This window comes from Nelumbo lutea, chromosome 2, assembly GCF_056320005.1.
Source record: "Nelumbo lutea isolate HS-2025 chromosome 2, American lotus-T2T, whole genome shotgun sequence".
Taxonomy (NCBI): domain Eukaryota; kingdom Viridiplantae; phylum Streptophyta; class Magnoliopsida; order Proteales; family Nelumbonaceae; genus Nelumbo; species Nelumbo lutea.
The window spans coordinates 5,283,132-5,309,835 of NC_142685.1; the positions used below are offsets into that span (position 1 = coordinate 5,283,132).

Below are 26,704 nucleotides of genomic sequence, written 5' to 3' on the forward strand. Positions count from 1 at the left end.
ATAGTAGAAAGGAGGAAGATATATGCATGCCAAAGGCAAGTAAAACCCGAGACCAAGTATCTTCTCCTGTGGGATTGTTTCTTGCAATGTTGTAATCAAGCTTCGAAATTCCAATAGGTATCGGCTGATACTTATCATATCAGGAGCTTCCCAATATGCCTTTATAAGGGATATTTTGGGGAATAACCCAGTTCAGGGGGTAGATGAGCCTTAAATCAACCCCTCTGAACTAAGCTGAAAAGAAAAACAAAGTGCGATACACAATACGGTCTGATACGCCCTTACTGGCATATCGACTGTATCGATATTTTGAACCATGGTTGTAATAACATGTCCAATTCCAACCTCCCCCATTTAAAATGCATGGTTAGTAGCTAATGACCCCATTTAGAAAGCCATGACACTGATTCGAGGGCCTTGACTAAAGTAGTCACTTTGCTTTCCATCAGCTTTTAGTTTTAATTACAGAATACAGACATTTGCAGCAGCCCTACCTAGTACCTACTAACCTCGACCGTCAGGTTAGCATTGGATTCAACATATTTGACGAACGTATGAACAACTAGAGTAAATGGAGCATTAAGAGGAGCAGAGTTATCTGATAGGAGCCTAGGAGGATATTTCCCCAGGTCCGTCATTCTTCATCAAGTGCCACTAAATAAGAGAAAATAAATTAAATAATAAATATTTATCCAGTATTCCAGAGAGTTATTGCGATATACCAAAGGCAATATGGCATGCATAACTGTACAAGTTGAACATAGCCTGAAAGACAACATTACAATTACAAGCAGTCAGTCCTCGTATTCACCATCATCTGGAAGCTCACCATCATCCCCTATCCCTTCTAGGAGAACGTCCACATCCTCCCCTAATTCAATCAGCCTTGCAGACAGTTTCTCAGCTTTGCTTTGCTCTTGTCCAAGACAAACGAGCAGATCATTCAATTCTGCTTCACTCTCTTTCTGAGCTTCTTCCCTTGCCTCAGCTTTCACAGCTTCAATATCCGGGTAGGGTTTTCCCCCTCCTAATTTCAGAGCCTTCACTTCTGATTCCAGCCGGAAGTTAGCCTGTTCAAGACTATTGTAAGCATCTGATAAGCTTTTCAGATCAGACTCCAGTTTACCAGCTAAATTGTGGTACATGAATGCATCGGCTTCAATTTTCGTTTTTTCCGATTTGAGCATCTCTATCCGTTGCATTGCTTCTTGGAGATCCCTACGGAGGGTTTCAGTCTGGACTCTTTCCCGGCCTCCACCTGAAGTTGTCTGATCAGACCCACGAGCACCACCTTCACTAGACTTGACCAAATCCTCAGCCAAAATAGCATTACGACCAAGAAGATCCTTACAAAAATCGAGTGCCCAAACATTTCACAAGTTAGGATATATAGAACATTCGCAGCAAAATAATTATTAGAGAAAGCAAGCTATAAACAAATTAAAAGGTACCTGAATCTCCCTGCACTGCTTCTCAATAAATGACTGAAGACGTTTTATGTAGTCTCCATCACTTTCCCCACCCTTTTGTTGCAATTCTGCTGGCACAACTGCCACCCTGTTCTTTGGATGACTGTATATTTCAACAATATTTTCTCTAATATCTGCCTCCAGCCTATTAACAAAACTAACAAATTGGGCATCAAACAATGACACAAGAACTGGATGTACATTATGATTCTCATCACTTCCATCATTTGTGTCACTATCTTCAACCTCTGCCATGCTAGCAGCATTAGATCTTGTCAGAGGCTTACGCTGTTGGGCAGGCTTTGCAGACACAAAAAGAAAGCTTTTCTGCATCTCATCAAACTTTAAGAAGTATGAGGTAAGCCCAACCTTCTGGCTAATGGCATCGACCACCATAAAAGCATCCTTGTTATCACTGGATTTATTGAAGAGAACACACTCTCCCAAGAGCACAGCCGCCAAACCCCTTACACACACAGTCACAGAAGGGTTTGACACCAACTCAAGCAAGTAAGTGAGATGGGGCTTTAGCTCTAGAAAGGAGCAGACCGCATTAGGGCAGTCAGCCAGCCAGGTGACTAACAGTTGCAGGATAACAGGTTGGATATATGAATCTCCAATCAGAGTTGATTTTTTGTGGTCACCGTCTTTATTTTTTGTGGAGGCAAGAGCCAAGTACTTCACTATTCGGTGCATGAGTGGTTCAGGGGCACCTAATGATGGCAAGGGTGCTTCAAGCTCAACTTTTAGGACCTGCAACATTCCAGTACATATTAATACAAGAGGAGCATATCTTACATAGCACATATGTATGATCACTTCAAACTGTAATGTCATCAATATGCATTGTCTACCAACTGATCAAACTGAAACTAGGAAAGATGGTAAATTAACGAAAACTGGTGAGCTCTTTCGTGTGTCTTATTTTTCTGGAAACATTAAGTAACAATGTGACCCTCAGTTTAAGATGCTTGATGACTTCCTAAACCATCCTTCCCTGTTTTATGGAAAAGAAAGGGAAATGAAATGACATACCCGCTCCTTGCACTGGGCATTGTCCTTCAGTATATGGCAAAGAACACTAGCAGCTCTGCAACAAGTCTGCAAATTAAGAACAATAGATGAATAGTTAGCAGCTGAGCAAACATTTCTACAACTTATGTTCTACATGCTCCTGATCAATGACTGATGCAATGCACAATGATGAACTGCAACTTTGAGGGCACGAAATAAGTACAAGAGGATGATTTGAGAAAACATCTTCGATTTAGATGCATTTGCCAACCAAGTAAATTGGAAATATTTTCATTTTCCAGATGCAGAATGGACACTTCAAACTAGAACCTAATTTTTCACCCCAAAAAAAAAACAAATAACTAGTACCCAATTACATAATCAAGAGAATGTTAGGATGCAACCTAATCATTCTAGGTCAAATTCTGAGACATACTGGACAAGAGGACTCTTATTAGTATCAATGCTCAACCTCTCCCTTCAAATGACTAGTAAAAGATTCAAAATTCTGCTTTACCTCAAGGTCCCCATCAGTATCACTCAAAGTGAAACCACGTAAAAGCATGCTGCCATAAAACACAAAAATCTAGGAAAGTTATTAATAAATTTCAAAACCTATGAAGCAAAGCAAGTACATTTACATTAAGAAGTAAACTATGAACTAAGTTGAAACATAAGCACACCTTCCAAATGACATGTTAACATCTTCCTCTAGAGGAGCATGAATCATTGACTGTGGTTGAGGAATCATTGTGGATGCCAATATTGCTTGACCATCAGTATTTTTCTGCTTGAAACAGTGGCATAACTTAATAAAAGAGTGAGTGTGATTATAACTTTAAAAGATTTCAAGCGTACAATTGACTGCATAATTTTTTGGGGGGAAAGGTATAAACAAGAGTATGGTGAAAACAGCATTTCTAAAATAGGCAGACAGTTTCCAAAATGCATACACAGTCACATAATTAAGAGAATATAAACAAGATATGCATAATTTCTACCATTTCAAACTTAAAGCCTTCAAAATCCAGAAACATGGACTCAGCTTATTACGTGCATATGCACTTGTATGCATGCATACCTAGCTCACAGTGTTAAGTATACATGTGCATTCCCGTACATTGTTGTGAGGCTTAATTATTATTAAACTGGGCTGTATCTTGTTCTGTTTCATTTTTATTTCTTTGTTTCTTATTGGGTTGAATGGTCCTGGGCTAGCATGTCTTTTAATTCTTTATGTTCCGCCCACCAGGGGCATTTTTGTACTTTTGTAATCTTTAAACACTCGTATATAATTTTATATATCAATTAAGGCTGATCAGAAACCAAGATGCCACCAATTCTCTGAACTCTCTTATTGTTCTTCCTCTTGCTCAAGAGCCTTCATGCATGTCTACATGTTGCATGTTACCAAGTAATGAAAAGCAAAGGCTTACCACACAAATTGCTAGATTTATGCACATTTTACAAAGAAGTAATCATATATATATGTTCCAATAGACATGTCTTGAGGCTGTCAGACTGCAGTCCACAATAAATTGAAACTTCCCTAGCAGTGAAGGTAGAGAGCTTTGATGCTTTCTCACCCATTCATAGAAGAAATAATAGCAACTATGCAGATGTGCTAGGGGGTTCAGAAGTTAGGAGAGGATACAAAAAAGGGGTCAATAAGAAATAAAAGAATTTTGGAAATTATAAAGAATTTACTGGCTGAAGTTGAGGAAATTAATTTACAGAAGGGGATGACAGTTGGGGTAAATGCAGGAAATGGTGAAGGGGGAAGTAATGGGGGATAAACCAGCAAGGTAGGGAATGGGGTTTTTCCATTATATCTGTTAAGTGGTACAGGTCCCGGATACTAGAAAGTTATTCTACCTTATGATCTGAACGAGTTGCACTTGCACATACACCTTAGTACATGTTCCTAGGCACTGACAACAGTTTCAGATCTCTGTAATGCAATCTCTCCAGGGGGCTAGTCTATGATACTGTCATGTTTCATTTTGCCTCTTTTCCCCTTTGTTTTCTTGTCCTGAGTAACTTGTGTCACTAAAACACACATTGACATGTGTTTTGTGTCAACATTTGTCCAACACTGTAAATTCTATGGGAGAAGTATCCTGTGTATCATAGCAAATTTCCAACAGATAGGCTTACATTCTCAATGCTTCCTGATTATTTCCGAAGGTGTCAAAAACAACATAGTTCAACCATGGAGGATTTTGTTTTCCTTTTCCCCTTATTTTTATTGGTCCATAGAGAGTTTATAACACCGAAATACAGTCTTGGTGCATATGTAGGAACAGTTAACTGAACTTGCAATTTCCAATTTTGAACTAAAAGACAAACCTCACAGAAACACTTGAAAACATAGTCAGCTGCTATGAACTCTTGCACACTAGATGTTCGCAAAATTATACGAAGAATTGAATTCAGGGCCGGTTCAGTATGTGGTTCTTCTCCAAGCATTTTACTGGCAAGAGCGTCAAGGTTTTGAGGATGCCGGTTAATTAAATCACCTATACATCGAAGAGCCTGCAATAGTATATAAAACTTAAATGTCATGTTCACCTCTGAAACAGTTAATATATCATGTGGTTCTTCTCCAAGCATTCTTTTTCTCTTTTTTTTTTTTTGGTCAGATGAGGGATGGCGGGACAAAACCAATATCATAGTAGAAATAGACACTAAAGTAATATTACAAGTAACAGAGTACTTTCTGGAGCAGCTAAATTATGCACAAGATATTTGTTCAGGATAATGTACAACACTCCTGCAATCAGTAACTGAAACAGTGAAAATTTGTTGTATGAAACAATGTCACAAATCACAATCTTCTTCAGTTATTACTTATCATACACTTTCAAGTTAATTCTAGTGGGTTAGCATGATAGAAAAAATTTAAGAAAAGCCAAGTAATCTTTATTCCCATGAACAGTCCATTCTCCCCTTTAGGGAAAACAAAATCAAGGATGTATGGCTCAAATGCTCATAAAGCTCCCTACAATATTTAAGAAATGTGCAAGTTTTTTATCGCAACAGATCAAAATGTACAAGATATTTGTTCAAAACACAAATATGGTATTCTTGCAATCAGAGACTGTGATGGTGAAGATTGCTGCATGGGAGTCACCTACCCAAAGTCTGCCGGGTTTTGGGATCTTGTGATTGAAAAATGCGAAAGAGGATTGGCTAATTGGAAGAAAAATTGCACTTCTAAAGGTGGTTCGCTTAAGGCTACACACCCAAACCTCACAACATATCTGCTTTCAGTGCTCAAGATGCCGACCAAGGTGAAAAAGCAGGCAGAGAAGCTTCAAAGTGATTTTCTTTGGGATGGTGCAGGAGAGAAGAGAGATCATTTGGCTAGTAGGAAGGAAGTCCACAAGAACAAGGAGGGAGGACTGAGGTTGGGTCACATTAATGAGATGAATACTGCTCTCCTAGGCAAGTGGTTATGGCAATTCAAGAATGTTCAAAATTATCTTTGGGCTACTGTAATTCGCAGAAAATATGAGAGTAGCAGATTGAGCAGGGGCAGAACTCAACATCTCAATAGGTTCTCTTCGGCCAATCCTTGGAAAGGTATAGTCCTCAGGCGGCCTCCTTTCTCCTCCTTCCTTAGATTCGTGGGGACTCAACCTTTTTATGTGTCTTACCCACACCTTGGTATCGTCAACCCTCATTAGAGACAGACATGGTCTAGACTATAATTTTAATTTCCGTAGAGCCCTCACAGAAGTTCAACGACTGAGATCTCCCTAACTTCCCCTAATTTCTGACATCTACCTCTCACCTACCTGCCCAGATAAAATAATTTGGTCCCTCACCCCTAATGGAATTTTCATGACCAAATCCTACCTCCAAGGGGCTGATAGCTGATTCTGCTTCCTACTCCTTTCCAAACATAAGTATCTGGCTCTCTCCGGTCACTACCACAATTGCTTTCTTTATATTGGGAAGCATCTTGTGACAAGATAAACACTGTTGGAATAATGTTAAAATAACTTAGTTGCAGTTGTTAGGGCGTGTTATTAAAGTGTTTTTTATTTCGTTTTTTATTTCTGTTATGTCTGTTATTGTACTCAGGGGCACAAGGGTCTTTTCCCTTGTTATTTCTGTCACCCTATATATAGTAAAATAAACACTGGCGCCGCCAATACTGTTACATTGCAAACCTCTTCTCTTCTCTTCTCTTCTCTTCTCTCCTCTTTCACCTATCTCTGGCCGGCTACACTGTCAAGAGAAGATCGATCAACCCAAAGAATAGATCGAATAGACTAGCAGAAAGGAAATCTGATTCTGGACTACAGAATAGCTACGACTGGTACAGTTCTCCCTATTTTTTCTCTTCTTTACTCTCCTTGGTCATGTGCCAAGTGAAAACCCTATGAATCTGGGGCGGTTGAATGCTGTCGAACCTGTGTAATCCTAGTTTTCTTGGATCGTATGATCCTGTTCATGTGTTAAGACAACTGTAGGTCAATGCTGACCTGTCTTCTCAATGGTTTGAGTTGACTATAAGTAAGAAGGATCTCTCCTGCTGATTAGTGGCTGTTAGCCATTCTGGAATTCTGGTAGGTGGGGACTGATAAAACTATACAGGTCTGAAACTGCCAAATATTACCTCAGTTTTGTCCAGAATTTGGTACTGTTTGTGCTCAATCTGGTTGGTAAACCCGAGTGTGTGGGTGTGAGCTGAGTGGAGCATTGCTTTGTGGAGTAAGGAGGGGTCCAAAGTCCGGTGTGTGGGACTGATTAACTGCTTGACCATGTCGACTAAGAATTCTGCTACTTCAGAGATCTCAGGGAGCCACAATGGAGTGAGTGGGGGAATGGATATGAGCTTTCCCATGGCTGTCATTCCCTTTGATGGTCTGAATTACCTTGAGTGGTCTAGGGGAATAAAACTCTACATCACTGCTAGGGGGCGAATAGGATACATCAATGGGAGAGTAAAGGAACCGAAGTATGGAAGTGTTGAGCATGATAGGTGGAACCAAGAGAACAGTATGGTGATGTCTTGGCTCTTGGTTTCAATGCTACCACAAGTAAGGAAGACTTTTGTGTGGGCTGAAACTACTTGTGAGATATGGGAACAAGCGAAGTCCACTTATTCAGAACAGAGACACTATGCCAAGATATATCAACTACAAGCTGAATCTTCTACTTGCAAGCAGGGGGAGAGGAGTCTCTTGATGTACTATTCTGATTTGACATTAATATGGAAAGAACTTGATCACTATCAAAATGTGAACTGGAAGTGTGATGAAGATGCAAAGGCCTATAAGTCACTTGTATCACAACAACACGTGTTTGCCTTTCTCTTAGGGCTGAATCCGTCATATGAGTCCATCAGGGTACAGATCTTGGGTAGTAAAGACTTGCCATCAGTCCAGGAGGTACATGCCTTGGTGCAGTCAGAAGAAAGCAGAAGAAGTGTGATGAATGGTGTAGAAGGGGAGTTAGTTGCCCTAGCGGTCCGGGGAAATTCAGATACAAATGTCGGAGGTGGCTTTAAAAGGGGTGACACTCAGGAAAAAAAAAACAGAAGATAAAAGCAAGCTTTGGTGCACTCACTGCTAGAAGACACGACACACTAAAGATACATGCTGGGATCTCCATGGAAAACCTAAATGGGCACAGGATTTGGGTAAGAAGTCAGCACCGAATCAGGGCAAGAAACCAGGCCAGCAGAATCAAAAAAGGTATAACTCAGCTAATCTGGCATCGGCAGAGACTAGTCCTTCCGTAACTCAGGAGAGACATCCCGGTTCTGACCCTAAGGAAGATATTATCAACTCCTTCCGTGAACATATGGAATTGTATGGTAGGACTCTCCGCCAGGTGGATTCTGGGCCTACTCCTTCCACCTCATTTGCGTCTACATCAGGTAATGCCACAACCTTCCATGTGTCATCTCATACTACTGATTCACCTTGGATTATTGACTCCGGAGCCTCAAATCACATGACCGATAAGTCAAATTTGTTCCAGACAAATAACCTTCTCTCTGGGAGAGATAAGGTAAGACTGGCTGATGGTTCTTTTTCTACCATAGCTGGCCGAGGCACCATATCTCTCCCACTTGGCCTTACTCTTCCTAATGTCCTGCATGTGTGTTTCAGGATTTGACCTTGGGGAAGACGATTGGTAGAGGAAGCATGGTGGATGGTCTCTACGTGTTGGAGAATAATGTTGGTCTAGTGGCGACTGAGTCCACAAGTTTGTCGAGTGAGAGTCAGGCCTATTTATGGCATTGTCGTTTAGGTCATCGTTCTTTTGAGTCATTAAAAGTTATGTTCCCAAAGTTGTTTGAGTCCTTGTCAGTGAGTCAGTTACAGTGTCAAACTTGTCAGTTGAGTAAGCATTGTAGAAGTTCTTTACCTTTAAGAAATAAAAGATCTGAATTTCCATTTCATATTGTTTATTCTGATGCTTGGGGCCCTGTTACTCTACCTACTGCAGCTGGCTATAAGTATTTTGTTACTTTGATTGATGATTATTCTCGATACACTTGGGTTTACCCTATGCGATCTCGAGATGAAGTGCCACAAATTGTGAAAGATTTTCAACGCATGGTGTTCACTCAGTTCCAAACGGAAATTCATATTTTCCAGTCGGACGATGTAAAGGAATATTTCCATAGTGATCTCACGAAGTTCTTTGCTTCGAGTGGGTCACTTCAGCGAAGCTCTTGTGCCAGGACACCCCAACAAAATGGTGTAGCTGAACGAAAAAATCGTCACCTTATCGAAGTTGCTCGTGGCTTGCAGATTCATATGAATGTGCCAAAACAGTTCTGGATAGATGCAGTATTGTGTGCGACATATATCATCAATCGCATGCCCTCTCGGCTATTAGAGTATAAGGCCCCACATCAGCTCCTGTTCCCTACAGCCCCGCTGTCCACCATTCCGATGCGTGTTTTTGGGTGTCGTTTTGTCCACAACCTATCACCTACTCGTGGTAAACTTGACCCTTGGGCTATTCCATGTGTTTTTCTTGGTTACCCCTCATCTCAAAAGGGGTATCGTTGCTATGATCCCATTGCCCACAAGTACTATGTTTCCATTGATGTCTCATTCTTTGAGAGTCAACCGTTCTTCTCGGTTTCTCCTCAGGGGGAGAGTAGGGTTGAGGAGAAACAGGCGACGACTCAGATTCAACTACCTCCTTTACCCGATCCTCCTCCATTCCGGGTTTTCCATCGTCGCCATAAGAGCCAGCAGAGTTCAAGAGCCGTGGAACCGGACACTATGCAACCAACATCATCGGATTCACCTGAGGCAGATCCGTCTCATCAGCCAGGTACACTTGCTCCCATTGCTCCTTTAAATGTTGATTCACATGTCACCAGTGATCTTAATATTCTTATTGCTAAGAGAAAGGGTGTTAGATCTTGTACCACTAATCATCATATCTCTAACTTTGTGTCCTATGAGCATGTTTCACCTTCGTACCGTGCCTTCCTCTCCTCTGTGGATAGTGTTCCCATCCCTAATACCGTGGCAGAAGCTTTTTCAAAACCTGAATGGACAGATGCAATGCAGGAAGAAATTGATGCCTTACACAAAAATGGTACATGGGAGTTGGTAGATCTTCCTGAGGAGAAGGAACCAATGGGGTGCAAGTGGGTGTTCACAGTGAAACACAAAGCTGATGGAACTGTTGAAAGATACAAGGCTAGACTGGTAGCAAGAGGCTTCACATAGGTATATGGAGTGGACTATGCAGAGACTTTTGCTCCAGTAGCGAAGATGAACTCCATCCGGATTCTCCTTTCCTTGGCAGCAAATCTTGACTAGGATATTCACCGATTGGACATCAAGAATGCCTTCTTGAATGGTGACTTGGAAGAGGAGGTGTACATGACCCAACCCCTAGGGTTTTGTGCCAAAGGCAGTGAACAAAAGGTGTGCAGGTTGAAAAAGCCCCTATATGGGTTGAAACAATCACCTCGGGCTTGGTTTAGTAAGTTCCATTTAGCAGTCCAACAAATGGGATTCAAACAATGCCAATCAGATCATACCCTATTTGTAAAAAGAGGTGAAGGTAAAATTGCAGCTCTTATTGTGTATGTGGATGACATAATGATCACAGGAGATCGGGAGGCTGAAATCCAAAGACTAATAAAATTCTTAACCACTAAATTTGAGGTGAAGGATCTAGGCCCCTTATGATACTTTGTTGAAATTGAAGTTGCCCGCTCTCACAAGGGCATCTTTATTTCCCAACGGAAGTATGTACTAGATCTACTAGAAGATATAAGCAAGTTGGGGGTAAAACCATCTGATTCACCTATTGAACCTAATCACCATCTAGGAGACAGTCAGGGAGAGTTTTTGAAAGATGTAAAGATGTTCCAGAGACTCGTGGGGACACTTCTGTATTTGTCTATGACCAGGCCTAATATTGCCTATGCAGTGGGTGTCCTTAGTCAATTCATGCACAACCCGATGACAACTCACTTTGAGGCTGTAGAGAGGATCTTGAGATATCTCAAGAAGTTTCCTGGAGCTAGTTTGTTGTTCCAGAAACACAGTCACTTAAAAGTGGAAGTATATACTGATGCAGATTGGGCAGGAGCAGTCAATGACCGAAAGCCTACCAGTGGTTATTGTGCCTTTGTAGGAAGAAACCTTGTCACATAGAGAAGCAAAAAACAAAATGTGGTGGCTAGATCCAGTGCTGAAGCAAAGTATAGAGCGATGGCTCATGGGGTTGCGGAAATCATGTGGATAAGAAATCTGTTAGGTGAACTGGGTTTCGCATAAGCAATCCTACGTCACTCTACTGTGACAATAAAGTTGCCATCAATATTGCTACTAATCCAGTTCTGCATGATAGGACGAAACACATTGAAGTGGACAAGCATTTTATCAGAGAGAAACTTGAAAGTGGAGAAGTGTGCACACCATATGTCAACTCGGAAGAGCAACTTGCAGATATCTTCACCAAAGATCTTCATCATGTGCGGCACAAAGATTTGTGTGACAAGTTGGGCATGATTGACATCTATGCTCCAACTTGAAGGGGAGTGTTGGAATAATGTTAAAATAACTTAGTTGCAGTTGTTAGGGCATGTTTGGCTAATTAAAGTGTTTTTTACTTTGTTTTTTTATTTCTGTTATGTCTGTTATTGTACTCAGGGGCACAAGGGTCTTTTCCCTTGTTATTTCTGTCACCCTATATATAGTAAAATAAACACTGGCGCCGCCAGCACTGTTACATTGCAAACCTCCTCTCTTCTCTTCTCTTCTCTTCTCTCCTCTTCCACCTATCTCTGGCCGGCTACACTGTCAAGAAACACTTATGATCATATCCAAGAAAAAAGAAAAGGGTGGCTATACATTTCCTCTCATGGTTGTGTTCTGTGCCTTCAGGATGGTGAATCCATTAGACATCTCCTCATTAATTGCCAAGTGGCTTGTAGTTTATGGCAATATTTTCAGGATTTGTGATAAGAGATAGCAGCTTTTACAGGGTTCCCCCCAATTCTGTTTGCAATTTTATTATTCAATGGCAGAGCAGAAAAGTAGGAAAAAGAGGCAGCCTCTATTGGAAGGAGGTAACACATACAGTAATGTGATGCATTTGGGAAGAGTGGAACAAAAGAATATTTGAGAACGAATGCACATCCTTAGAAAACCTGAGAGAACATGTAGTGGTCTTCATCAATTCCTGGATGCTAAGTCACAAGTCCTTTAATGGCTTCAGTTTTGCAGATCTAGACAAGAATCTTTTGGATACCTTGCAATCAACCCTCCTTTGTGTCCAAGACCCCCCCCCCCAACACCTTTATTCTGTGCTCTGAAGATGGTAGCCTAAGATCTCAAGAGAACCCACAGGGTGCTGGCAATGGAGGTGTCATTTTAACTCAGCCTCAAGAACATTAGCCACTGAAACATAAGACATAGGAAAAAGAAAGGTTGTTCGACAGGAAGAGAGAGAATTTAGGTCAAGAAAAAAGACAAGACAGTTGAAATCATGATCATAGCCAAAAATTAAATAAAAAAAAATAAGGATATAAAAACAAAAAACAATTAAATGTCCTGATAGTGAAGACTTTACCCAATAAGATAAATAGGTTGGAAGGAAGATCAAGTTCTAAAAGGATCATGAAATCTTAAAAAAAAATGCCCAATAGACCATATTGTTGGATCCATACCAGGTAAAAGATCTAATGAAACAATACAATAATGTAAAGAAGAAAAATCAACCAAGAAAGAAAAAGTGAAAAACTAGATCTCGAATGTAAGAAATCAGTATCAGGAAGATCATCATTCAGAACTTTGTGTAATGCATCAAATAAAAAAAATATAACTTGGCAACCAACTAGAATTAAATTGAACATGTATGGTATATAACAACTGAAGAAATACAAATTTTAGTGGTATATAACAACTGAGATTTTGTAAACAATGTCACCATCTCTCTTCAGTTGTTACTTACACTACACTTTCAGTATGGACTTTCAAGGCTGTGGTATCGGGTGGAATTGCTCTAGTGGTAGGCCAATATGGGGAACCAGACTCTGCCTATCAGCCATGAGTACAATCTTCCTGTCCACATCAGCACATAATCCACTATATATTTCACATTTACCCCAAAATAGTAGTCTTCGACTTTTTTTCTCTTTGGCTCAGTTTGGAAAGAGTACAAATACAAACATGTACAGTACAAATAGATACAAAATACAAGGCTTTGCACTCTACATATTTGTATTTGTACTCCTTCCAAACCGAACCTTAATTCTTTTGATATGAGCAAGTTTTAAGATGTAGCAGACAGAGACTGTCAAACAGCTAGCTTTTTCTTTCTTTTCCATTTTTCCATCAAGTAAGCATTAGAAACCATTCAGGCAGCCACTTTAGCTGCCCCAGGACATGAAAGGAACTTCTATTTTTATCATATGATAGAAACTACCTCAATTACATGAGAGGCATACTCTGTAAACCAGGCATTAAACTCCTTAGGTACCCCCTTTCATTTGTATTCTTTCTATTTAAATGTTTTCCATCCTTCAATCACTATGAGAAAACAAGAAGGGCAAGGGAATAAATCCTAAAAGAAATGCTTATCTTACCGAACAACGCACAGCAACTGCAACCCACTGGTTCTCTACTCCCAACATTAGAAGATGGTCCAAAACTTTTTTCTGCAATTCTTACAAGATGACAATAAATGAGACATCTTCTAAGCCAAACGTCTCAACATAGATGGAGGGCTTAAGACAAACCTGAGCTAAAACAGTCTGGTTAGTCAGCCTATTGTTATCTTTGCCAGGTTCAACATCTCGACCTCCCATCAGTAGCAACGTGATAGTTTCTAACGCACTGAGAAGATTCACTGTCTACTGGCATGGTGTTTGGTTTTAGACACAACAAAACTTCAACAGTAAGGTTTTAAGACGGAATATATTTGGTCACCCAACAATAGAAGATCTAACTGCATTTAAACTATACCAACCCAATAAAGTAGTAAACCTTTTCCACGAGTACCTCACCTTTTGTTGGGTAAAACTGTAGACACTACTCCGAAGCTTCAAAATCGATATTATAGGCTCAAAACCAATTGTTTCCCTTAGTAATATCTGAAACATGCAAGAGATACAGTTACCATCATTGAATAGGGACAAGTTGAATCTGGGTCCTCCCAAAGGGGTTACATAACTATACACATTGTATCCTTGCTTGTTGGGAACTGCTGGTTTGTCCTAGTCTAGCAATTGCTCTGGGTACTTCACTTTTCTATATTTAAATTTAATGAAACTTGTGTTGATCTGTTCCTGATTAAAGAAATAACAAAGAAGGCTAACCTGATTTGATGCATTGCTGCGAATGAGGTTGTTCAACAATTCAAGACAATCCTGTACAGTAACAGAAGTATCAGTGATACCATTAAAGTTTCATAGTATTCATTTGTCAGCAATTCATTGCTTAGAAATAAACACAAAAAGAAATCAAATGTCAGCCATTACATGTAGTTTGAAAAATCAGATGCAAAGATGATACAGAGATCATGATCTGATAGCAAAATCATAAAATAAAACACAACATTTTTCCCTTCTTGAATCAATAACCAAACAAATTAGAATCATTGTAACCAAGAGATCTGTATAAGGCATGAGGAACAGATTTCTTAAGCATACAAATAAGAAAACCAAAATCAGATTATTCTCCATGCAAAATCACATACATTCTCAATTTTTTTATCAGCATCACATACATTCTCAAATTGAATTTCAATCCCTGCCTGATGTTTTTTTTTTTTTGAGCATACAAAAATTTACACTAAACTTCTACTAATATTGCAAGTATCGACACACAAAAAAGAGCCCGAACCTCTAAAAAATAAAGGACCTAAAATAGCTTTCGAGTTAAGGACAAATCCTTATCTTAGGATAGTCTATGCATAATCCATTACTCTTTCAATACAATGGACCAACTCAACATAAGATAACAAGTCTTAGGCCAGTGCCAACTAGCACAAAAATGACTTGTTATTCCACTCGTTCAGCATTTCTGTAACACCAACACACTACCAAAGGCTCAGTTTGGAAAGAGCAAAAATGCAAATATGTACAGTACAAATACATAAAAAAATATACAAAATACATGGTTCTGCACTCTACATATTTGTATTTGTACTCCTTCCAAACTGAGCCAAAGGAACAAAATCCCACAAAATCCAATCCAATACTTTCGAGAAGATAACCATAACATCAAGCTTCTGTAAGAAATACCCCTTCTTTGGTTCATACCAAAATTTAGTTGGTCCTATCCTCCCTCCCTCCCAATCCTATTTGAAATTCAACACAAGATTCACAATGTCTTGACTTTAAAAAGAAATCAAATGCTTCTACAATCCACAGCTTATTCAAGTGGATTCCAAGGTACATTAATGCCTTTGCTGATGGCCTTGCTTGAGGAAGAGATTCTTTTTGCATACTGCTTTTCTTTTGTAATGTTCTGGTATTATGTAGTGGTTGATACTGGGCATATTATGTATTGTCACCCTTTCATTGCTTTAACGAGAGGAGATTACTTTATAATATTTCACATGATAAAGTCTCCATGGGCTGTCAGATAAACTTATTTTTTTCCTTACAACAATAAAATACCTTTGATGGTTGTTGCAGGTTAAAAACAAAAAAGAAAGAGTTACAGAAAATTAAACAGCATACATATTTTGTACTAGAGTATGGCACCAAACAGAGTTGAATGGTGGAACAGAATTCATGTTGTCAACCCCATATAGTTGAGACAAATTAGTTGAGTCAAGTTTATTTTTGTACTCTCTTGTAAACACTAAGAACCTTCTTCAAGTTATTTATCAACTGTTAACTGTTGGTTCACACCAGAAGTTATGTTTTTCTAGCTATAACTCTCACCAAAAAAAATGACCTCGCATTCTACTTCTCTGTTTGATGCTAAACATCACCCAAGAATTTGTTCCTCTTTGTTTTCTAAGAGTGAATCACACTAGTGAACAGGACCAAGTTTGACAGTATTACTGTGCTTTGTTTTTGAGGCATAACACGACCACCTATGATATAACAAACAACCTGCACTAAGAAGAAATAAATCTGGAATCATAAAAACTTTAACAGCACTTGGTTTGCTAGAAAAACAGCACAAGTATGAAGTTCTAGGCTCTGAAAATACCCCAATATGCAAAAGACCCCACAAAGTTGTAGGGATATATGTTTATTCCACGACCCTGGTTAGGCTGGACAGATTCTTGGTTTCTTCAAACTGGGATGAATTCTTTCCTGATTTCAGACAACTTACTATTCAGCTTGTTTGTGGTCTCTGTAAGACAGTCAAATCCCTGTTTAAGTTTGAAAATGCTTGGTTTGAGGAGGAAAATTTTATCCCTTTAATCAGCTCTATGTGGAATGAGTTGCAAGTGGAGGGCTCTAGTTCTTATGTCATGGCATCAAAATTAAAGGCTGTCAAGGGTAAACTAAAAATTTGGAGTAAGGAGAAGAATATGAAGTGGGTTACTGATAAGAAGGCTTTGTTGAGCACCATTGTAGAGATTGACAGAGCTGAAGAGGCGGGTCCCTTGTCTGAAGATCTGAGACTTAAGAGGTCAATTGCAAAAATCAGATATGATAAGATGGCAGTTGAGGAAGAGAGGAAGTGGAGACAAAGAGCCAAATCCATTTGGCTTAAAGAGGGGGATAAAAATACAAAGTTCTTTCACAAAATGGCAAATGCCCGTGCTAGGTTCTCTTCAATCAGCAAGGTGGTGTGGGAGGACAGGTGTGGTGAGTCTAGTTCTGAAGTCAAATCTGTAGCTACTTCTTTCTATAAGAACCTTTACAAAGAGAAGTGGGTTCAGATAAATGAAGAGCAGAAAATCTGGTTAGAGAGACCATTCTCAGAAGAGGAAATTAAGGGTGCAATAAAGAAGCTAGAAAATGATAAATCACCGGGTCCTGATGGGTTCTCTAATCTATTCTATTTAAAATGTTGGGGTATTGTGAGGAGTGATCTGATGCAGGTGTTTCAGGCATTTCACACTAATGCCTCCTTTCAGAGAAGTCTGAATACAACTTTCATCACTCTTATTCCGAAAATTGAGGGGGTTGTCAATATAAAGGACTTCAGGCCCATTAGTCTCTTGCATAGTTTCTACAAAATCTTGGCTAAGGTTTTGGCTGAAAGAATGAAAGTGTGTGTTAGGCAGTGTTATCTCTTGTAACCAAAGTGCTTTTGTCCTGGGTAGACAGATGGTTGACTCTGTTCTCATTGCTAATGAACTGTTGGAGTCCAGAAGAAGAGAGGGGACCCCAGGTGTTCTGTGTAAACTGGATATTGAAAAAGCTTATGATCATGTTAACTAGCACTACTTGGATCTGGTTTTGGAGAAAATGAATTTTGGGCAGCTTTGGAGAAACTGGATCAGAGTTTGTGTTAAGACTCCTAAGTTCTCCATCTTAATTAACGGGCAAACGACGGGGTTTTTTGGAAGTTCAAGAGGTTTGAGGCAAGGTGACCCTCTCTCTCCCCTACTCTTCATTTGTGTCATGGAAATTTTATCTCTTTAGCAAGAAGGCTGCTGAGAATGGGCTTTGGGAGGGCTTTGCAATTGCTCCGGAAAAAGAAAAAGTCAATATTCTTCAATTTGCTTATGACACCTTATGCTTTGTTGATGCTTCCCCTAATCAACTGGAGGTGGTGCCTGGAATTTTGAGTTGGCTTAAGGTGGTGTCTGGCCTTAAGGTTAATTTGAGTAAATCTCAGATTATCCCTGTAGGTCTTGTTACAAATCTAGAAGTTTGTGCAGAAGTTATGGCTTGTCAAACTGCCCAACTTCTGGTCAAGTACTTGGGGCTCCCTCTTGGAGCTAAATATACTTCCTCTCAGATTTGGAATCTAGTGGTTGAAAGAATGGAGAAGAAATTGGCTTCCTGGAAAGCTAAATACCTTTCTTTTGGGGGGAGAGTGATTTTGATTAAGAGTACTCTTTCTAAATTACCTACTTACTACCTCTCCCTATTTCTATTTCTTCCAAAGTGGCTAACAGAGTGGAGCAACTATAGAAAAACTTTCTTTGGAGAGGTTGGGAGGAGGAGAAGAAGGTTCATGTTGTAAACTGGGATCAAGTGTGTCTTCCTAAGGAAGTTGGAGGGTTGGGAATAAGAAAATTGAAGAAATTCAATTCTGCCCTCCTGTGTAAATGGCTTTGGAGATTTGCAAATGAAAGAAATGCTTGGTGGAGAAAGATATTGTGGACAAATATGGAGTGGACTGGGCTGATTGGAGATCCAATTCTCCCATTTCAAGAGGGATAAGTTCCATTTGGACAGGTATAATGAAGAACGCTAGTTTATTTGAGGAAGGAATCGGTTACAACTTGGGAAATGGGGAAAGAATCAAATTTTGAAAAGACTCTTGGTGTTTTGAAGTGTGTCTGAAAGATGCCTTTCCTCTCTTATATCAAATTTCTGTAAATCAGGACTCTTCGGTGGCTGAGAATTTCAATGTGGATGGTAACTCTTTCAGTTGGAACCTAACTTGTAGGAGGCACCTCTTTGACTGGGAAATTGAGGAGTATGCAATTCTGTTGGGCCTGCTCCAGAACCAGAGGATTGACCCAAACATGGAGGTTGCTTGGAGATGGAAATGGGAAGCTGATGGCATGTTTTCTGTTAAGTCTATGTTCAGTAAGTTGATAAGTTCAGGTCGGGAAAACTTTCCGGCTAGGCAGATTTGGAGCTCATTCAATCCTTCTAAAGTGAAGTTTTTGCTCTGGACAATGGCTTTAAATAAATGTCTATCCAAAGTTAATCTAGTGAAACTTGGCATTCAGATTTCGGACATGTCATGTGGCTTATGTGGTGGGGTAGTAGAAACTACTGAACATCTGCCCTTACATTGCCCAGTCTCGAATTATATTTGGAGGCATTTTCTCCAAGCTTTGGAAATCGGCTGGGTAATGCCAATTTCTGTGAAGGATCTGCTGTTGTGTTGGTAGATTGAGGGTCTCAGCAAGAAAGGTATCTTGGTTTGGAAGACTATCCCGGTTGCTGTGCTTTAGACTATCTGGATTGAAAGAAATAACAGAATTTTTCAGGGCAAAGCTAAATCTTCAGAGGAAATGGTGCAGAAAGCTGTGGGTAAACTTCTGTCCTGGGTATCAGCATCGGAGTTGTTTAAAAATCAGAATTTGAGTCTGTTGTTTAGATCTCAGAACTGGTTGTATCTGTAATTTGTGGTGGCTCTAGGCAACCTCTAATGGCCTAGGCTCCTTTGTACTGGTTCTTATTTTAATAAATTACCTTACCTTTTCAATATATATATATATATATATATATATATGTTTATTCCACGACAAAATTTCTTCCTTTTTTTAATTAAAAATTCTTTTCTTAATCAATAAAAGTAGTTTCATTAGATGTAAATATAAATGATGTGCAGAAACAGGATGACTATGTGTATATGGAATGGTATGATACCAGAAGAGTAATAACATCAAAGTCTCCCATTTGTTATCAAAGTCAACCCTTGTTTAGTGTTCTATGATGCTGGAATGGTATGATACCAGAAGAGCTTTGCCAAATCACCCCCCCCCGCCCCAGGTGAATTTTGATGAATACCAAATGATTGGTTACCACTGTTGTGATACCAGTTGATTAGTTATAAATTTTTTATATATCATGCCTCTCTGGTATCATAGTTGGACCCCCTTCTTTGTTTGAACTGGTTTAAATTTAAAAATCAAAGTTGTAAAAATAAATTGATTGAAACAAGAAAAGGAAATTCTGAAGATCACCTGGACAACAACACCACCTTCAGAACCTCCTTCCTCTTTAATAATGCTGAAGATCTTATCAAATGAACCTTCAAAAACTACAATTTTCTGAATTTCCTGAAATTAAAGAAGAGCAACATTTAGTACAAAACAAAACATTTTTCACCTGGACAGAAATTTGTGAAGACTGTAAGGGTGGAAGGAAATCAACCTCAGCTTCACGAGTTAGGTAAGTAAGAAATAACAAAGCCTCATTTCGTATAACCTACAAACAAACAGAACAATCAGTCTTAAGCTCAAAAGGCACAAGTGCACAAAACTTTTAGAGGTCTCAAAAATTAGGGAAAAAAGTAAGAGGAGAAAAAGTTCTCGTAAATGTCATTTGTTATAGCAAGATATAAAGTGAATAATGTGTGATGCTTAGTTACATTCAAACCCACTATATGTTGCTTTTAGGGACACTAAAGATGATAATTTCATCCTCCCACCACTCATTAGTAGCAAAATGCTTGTTATAAATGAAGTTGGGGCCTTCTGGTATAGGGGGTGTGTTCAGAAATGATGAAGGTAACATAGGTGCAATGTACTCTGGTCCAATTGGCTTTGGAGACTTGACAAAAGCTGAATTTATGGCAGCTGTGTTTGGTGTGCAGAAGGCTGTGGAAATGGGTGCCCAACCTAAATTATAGAAGGTTTATTCAAAAGTGATAACCAGCTTGTTAATGAATGAGAAAAAGTAACTTGGATGTATAGAAATCTTATGAAGAAATGTGAATGCTTGACCAGGAAATATGACATGGCTGATTCTTTGGCTAGGCAAAGGGTAAATACAAATCAGGTTTTCTGAGCTGAATTGTAATTTTTGTTTCTGGGGGAAATAGCTGGGTTTTTCCTTTGATGGCTTTTCCTGTATTGGGTTTTTGACTTTTTACTTTTTTGGCCTTTACTCTGTTGTATATTTTTGTAAATTTAATTAACAAAAAAGTTTATATATGTATGATATATATATATTTGAAGAACAAAGGTTAACAATTCAGGGAACTAAAAATTCATAAAGATAAATAAGATGCCTTTTAGTTTCTAACTAGAAGATATTTTTTCTTTGCTTCTGTATCCTAATAAGCTCATACCTCACGATCCATGAGCATATCCATAAGCCGAGTTATCCCACGAGGAATAGAAAGAATAGCTTCTTGTAATCTGAGGCAGGAATCTCAGCAAAAACTTCATCTCAGGACGAGTAGAGAATCCATGGACTAAAAGTAATTTTTTCAGCTATTCATAATATACCTATTTGGAGATTTTGTAATGAGGGCTGTCAAAAGTTGAAGAGTATAATATCGGACATAGAAGTCCTCCTCTGCCTGCCACAGTGCCAAAACAGACAAAATTATGCAGCTTTTTAAACACCAAATCTAATCATGAACTATTATGTGGGATCTATAGAGTAAATAGACCACGGGAACTCTCACCAGCAAACTTATAAGAAGAGAAATGCTTTCTGATTCTCTAGAAAGCAAATCAGAATTCATTAAATCTGGCTGGACATCATTCTTAGGCCCCGGTGCATGACTAATAGGAGTCAAAGCACTCACAAGAGTTTCCAGGGCACCTCGAACCTGTATACATTCAATGAAAGAAAAGATCAGCATGTCACTAAATAATAATAGGGGCAAAACATTCTTTGAAAGCAATTCATCAAAAAAAAATGCTCTGAAAGCAGTACTAAGAACAAAGAAAAAAGGCCCTGGAAGGAGAAAAGGGCAAAAAAAGGCATGATAGCCCATCCTTGCAAATGAAGAATAGCTAGCAAGTAGCAAAGCAATAAATATCCATGTGATCTTGCCCATCAGTTGCATTATAGTAAGATTACATGCACCAGAAAATTAGTTTTTAATATTCTGAATAGACTAAAAATACTCATATTCCCACACAAGGAGAGGTTTAAAAATGTGTTCTATTAAATATTTGCAGCAAAGTTTATCTGTTGCATCAGAACCCATTTTACATAACCTGGACTGAGGGACTAAGTTAGACACGTGTTTCAGCAAAGGTATCAAACATCAAACAGAATTGGAAACAGATGAGGATATCAAAGCACTTATTAACATAAATATATATATATATATATATATATATATATATATATATATAAAGCAAAGAAGAACTGACCATCTCTACATCATCACGTTCTTCCTTTAAGACACCCATAAGCACGGGGAAGCCTGTGAATAACAGGAATATAACACATATGATATACAAGAGGTCATGTGGAACATTCTTTTTTGGAAAGAATTAATAATGAAACCCACCCATTGCACCAAATGCTAGCTGTGCAGCACCACTCTCTGCGACAACAGACTGAAGTTCAGTTATGGCTATACGCCTATCATCTGCTAAGACACCATTGCTTATACGGTCGAGCAAGCGTTCCACATAGCTATTCAAACAAGCAAAACCATAAATATTAATTTTAAAAAGAAAAAACACAGAAACAATAAAAAAATCACAAAAGATATTCATAATCAGTCTCACATTACATGGTAAATTTTCAGCCAAAGCATGCAATCATTTTACCATTTTGCTTGGAAGACGATGGATACCCCTAGGCAATCTATTGTCTTTAATTGAGTCTTGGCCAGTGAACGGTTTCAGTGAACAAGATCACATAGTATGGAATCTCATCTCTCTTGTTACATGGTAATGATATAGAGGGAAAACAAAATTGGAGCATTTGTGAATTCCCTAATAGCTGAAGCTCAAGTTACATTAATTACAATACACTTGAATATTGTATTAAGTATTTTACCCACTAAAAACAAAACGTTTTTTTGATGAATCACTAAAAACAAAACATTAAGTACTTATTAAAAAAAATAGACAAAGCAATAAGTCATTCTGTTTGGCTACTACATCCATTATCCAACAGTCCCTTACACTTCCATTCTTACAGATTTTGAAGGGGTGGATTTTGTCAATTTTTGTAATTATTGGGAAAAAAGTTATCTTTGGGTCATAGTGACGATTAGCCATAGATGTTGTATATGAGCTACAAAATCTATACTATATGTAGTTGTATGGGTGGGACTCCCTGTAGATCTTTTTTACCATTAATAAAACAATTTTCCTACTTGTGAACCAAAGCATATGGTGCAAGTGTGAAAGTAGATAAACCAGAAAAAATGAATTCAGGAATAACAAACAAGGACCTGAAGCTAGTTAAAGAAAAATTAGCTTGCTAATTAAAATATGAAGGTTGATATTGTATCTTCTATTTTTCCTTTTTAGTGAATCTTTTTTATTTACTATCAATAAATTGCCATATGAAGGCAGAATATCAAATCATATCCTATTCTAATTTTCAAAAGGAATATCCATGCAAATAATAGGGGCCATTTCTTGGTGTAATGGTAAAATCTTGGTCTGATAAGCATGATAACACAGGTTCATGTCTGAGTCTCTGAGAGTATCTATGTTGAGGAAAAAATGTCAAAGGTTAGGTCTGCATCCAGTCCACCCCTCCCAAGAACCCAATATCTGTGACTAACATCAGAAAATGACTTTTTATATTTTTGCAAATAACCTAGTCGATTGAAAAATATATTTACACAAAAACAGACTAACAGAGATACTTTGAAACTAATATGGCATCAATTGCACACTTAATTATATTCCTTGAACCATTATTATCATCATGGAGAGAAAGGAAAGTGAGTAGAACTTACCTATCCTCACTAGAAGCAGAATTGTCATTTCCAAAGACAAGACCAACAACTCCCTGCACAAGATTGCAAACTTAATTTCATATGATAAAAAACAAACCACTATAACGATGAAAACATAGTAAAAAAAGGACTTAATTAACTAGTAAATCAAATTGCATTAGTTGATAGAAGAATTAAACCACTTCATGTAATTCAGGAGGTGTCAAAGCAGTTCCAATCGCAATGCAGATAGAGATAGACAAGCAAATAAAATCGTTAATAATTTTACTGCACTTTTAAGGAATGTTTGCTACAAAAATAAATATGACACACTTCAGCTACCATCTTAACCAACCAATATATGGATGCCCGTCTTTATAACCAAACAACCATCATATCATTACTGTGTAACAATGCAAAGACGCTTTGCAACAACTTACACTGTTCCAACAAATTCTGAAATTAAATAAATAAATGATAAAAGAATAAGAACTCGAAAACTAAACTATATCCAAACTAGCATAGCATAAATTTATCAGTACCACGTTTAAAGTTATGCATTGAACAGTATAAAGCCGATGTCGCCATTTAAACAGGCCTACCACGGACTCCAGTTGACCAAATTAAACCCAAACTAAACAAATAAGTAAATGACGCGTACCTTGTAACTAGATACCAAATCCATCTCCTAGCGTATTCGAGCACGGGAATACGCCCCAAAGAGAAAAATTAACAAAGCAGCAGGCCTTCCGCAGTAGTAATAAGCTTCAAACTATGAACAGCTATACCCCTCAGATCACCGATTTCAGTCCGAAACACCGACTTGTCTAAATCAAAATAAGTCAAAGAGACACAAAACCAATCATATGCGACCTCACATCATCCAAATTCTGGATTGAAAAAACCAATAAAAAGGTAACAGAAAAAAGACCAAACAAAAGCATCAATGGCAAAGAAAAATGGAAATTAAAACCCTATAACAAAAATAAACAATCTGAAAACCTGTTCCTAGCAAGGGAAAACAGAAGAAAAAGAGAGATCCTCTCTAATGCACGTACCGAAGCCGGAAGCTGAGAGAAGATCAATTGAAAATAATTGATAAACGGAACGAAAAGAAACTTCGGGGAACAAAGGTTCGACTCATCGAATGCTTCGACCTCCTCTGCTTTTGTCTGTATTTTCAATTTTACCCATCAGCATGTCTTTCTTTTGTTTCCAGTTTCCAAATGTCTCTGCCTGCTTTGTTATTTTCTTTCGTGGTTCTGAATTGTGACTCGTGATGGACTTTTCTTAGGAGGAGTAACACAAAGTATAGTCCTACAAAAACCTAACCGTTGGATTAGCTTTTGATAGGATTCAGTGGTTTCTGAACAAGTGTCATGTTCAGAAGATTCTAATCTAACGTTTAAAGATAACCCTCTCATGTGAGCATTCTCGTTGGATAGTATTCCTCTTGATTGGGATGCCACCTCTTAATGACAGATTGTACTCCATCTGGCACAGGCACGTGACACTAGTGATATCAACGGGCAGGGATCTGCTACCCACAAAACGCTATCAATGATGTCCCAACAGCCCACTGCACCCGCACATTGAGTACATCTCTCTGGAGAGATGTTCCCAACATACGGTTACAATAGCTTGTTGGGAATTTGTTGCTACCATTTGTCTGGTAGTTGATCCGAATTCGGTCTGAAAAGTTTACTGAATCATTATCTCGACCGTAAACCTTACACACGGCAGCCGATTGGTGGCCTATTTCCTGTCCGTGACAACTCACCAGATTTATTTGTTATTTGGATAAATTTATGTTGCCGGAAAATACATGATACCGGAAGAGCTAATGTCCGGGACTCTTTGGTTTCATTTTTTTGGGTACTTTCATTAATTGGTCTAACCGGACCACACGTTCAGCCAACGCGTGTGGATCGCCGCATATCCATTCTCTTCCCGGGTGGCCGCTGGCCGGGTGATTGAGACAAGGGATGGCAACGCGGCGGCTTTTGTAAATTTTTAACCCTCACCATCGAATTCGGATCAGTCTTCAGTCTTCACAACTGCTACTCACAGCCACCACTAGTAATCGTGCATTAGGAATATTTCCGTACTGTAGTTTTTATTTTTTGAGAAATATTTTCGATGCACAGCTGCAATTGGCTGGGAGATGGTGTGAGCATCGTCTTCTGATGACTGAATACGATCTCTTTTCCATCTTCTCAAAATTCAAACCATTCACCGTTATTTTTCACGATTTCTCAACTTTCCAAAACATCTAAAGAACCCTAGTAAGTTGATGGCAAATGGTCTAACGAATTTTGATAGATTACTGCTTTACCCTTTATTATATTTGACCCATTTTACAATATACCAAAAATACCTCTACCATTCTTCAACCTAAAACCCTAATGGTTTGAACCAATGAAAGAGAAAGGGGAAAAACGACCATCACCGCATTTTCCAACATCACCAAAGACGAAGATAATCATTGTAAGATAACGAATGAACTCCAGTATCTGATCATGGTGACTATGTTTTCCATATTGCTAATAAAAGGAAATGAGATTGGCGATTTGATGATTTGCCAACCTCTAAAAACCCAAGGATTGTTGTGGGCTGAGACATACCTTGCCGTCATTTATCTTTGGAGCCTTACCAAGGCATAGCTTTGTCGTCGACTATTGGGAAGCATAACCTTGCCAACGTTTTGATGGTTCGCTGACCATTATTGGTCAGAGCCAACGTCGTGCACACCTCAAGCCATCCACACGGTTAGTCAAAGCTAGACCTGTTCACGGGACGGGTAGCCTGACGGGTTGGCCCGGCCCCTAAACGGGCTTGAACACACACTTGAGCCTGTGGGCTTGTCCTCGGGCCTAAAAGCCCTAGCCCAACTATGTGGCGGGACAGGCTAGTCGGACTCGGGCTCGGGATTTGTCAAAAAAGCCCGGCCCAGCTCGGCCCGACCTATAGGTTAAACCAAAAACCCTAGCCCTAAATATCCTAACCCCTCTCTTCTTAGTCATCTTTCTCTTAGTTTTAGCTGTCGAACCTTAGTTCTCTCTTCTCAATTTTCACAGTTGCAACCTCACACTCTTAGGCAGACAGAACCGGCGAACACTCACCAGCGCAACCAGTGAACTCTGGCAGACAGGTGGTGAGTCTCTCTCTCTCTCTCTCTCTCTCTCTCTCTCTCTCTCTCTCTCTCTCTCTCTCTCTCTCTCTCTCTCTCTCTCTCTCTCTCTCTCAAAA

The 26,704-nt window shown here is 39.0% G+C and overlaps 1 protein-coding gene across 2 annotated transcripts; it reads right to left on the bottom strand.

The window, feature by feature from the left end:
- Positions 1-649: 649 nt before the first annotated feature.
- Positions 650-24,713, bottom strand: GC6 (golgin Putative 6). Of its 2 annotated transcripts, none has more exons than XM_088969646.1 (20): positions 24,514-24,713; positions 24,117-24,282; positions 23,477-23,529; positions 22,064-22,191; positions 21,924-21,976; positions 21,224-21,370; positions 21,042-21,115; positions 20,882-20,951; positions 19,963-20,016; positions 19,773-19,868; positions 14,305-14,355; positions 13,993-14,079; positions 13,726-13,839; positions 13,573-13,644; positions 4,833-5,018; positions 3,167-3,270; positions 3,001-3,049; positions 2,505-2,570; positions 1,452-2,222; positions 650-1,346 (listed from the first exon to the last, which is right to left on the bottom strand). In XM_088969646.1, exons 2-20 carry the CDS (start codon positions 24,138-24,140, stop codon positions 795-797), a joined length of 2,751 nt encoding a protein of 916 aa, XP_088825772.1. In that variant the 5' UTR covers positions 24,141-24,282; positions 24,514-24,713; the 3' UTR covers positions 650-794. The 2 variants fall into 2 exon arrangements, with proteins under 2 accessions (XP_088825772.1, XP_088825773.1); XM_088969647.1 differs by having other exon boundaries at positions 24,458-24,595.
- Positions 24,714-26,704: the final 1,991 nt, after the last annotated feature.

Coding starts and splice junctions, on each gene's coding strand:
- GC6 (XM_088969646.1), bottom strand. CDS start 24,140: ATGGATTTGGTATCTAGTTACAAG. Junction 21,977..22,063: donor GCTAGCATTTGGTGCAATGG/GTGGGTTTCATT, acceptor TGTTATTCACAG/GCTTCCCCGTGCTTATGGGT. Junction 13,645..13,725: donor ACCAGACTGTTTTAGCTCAG/GTTTGTCTTAAG, acceptor TAAGAATTGCAG/AAAAAAGTTTTGGACCATCT.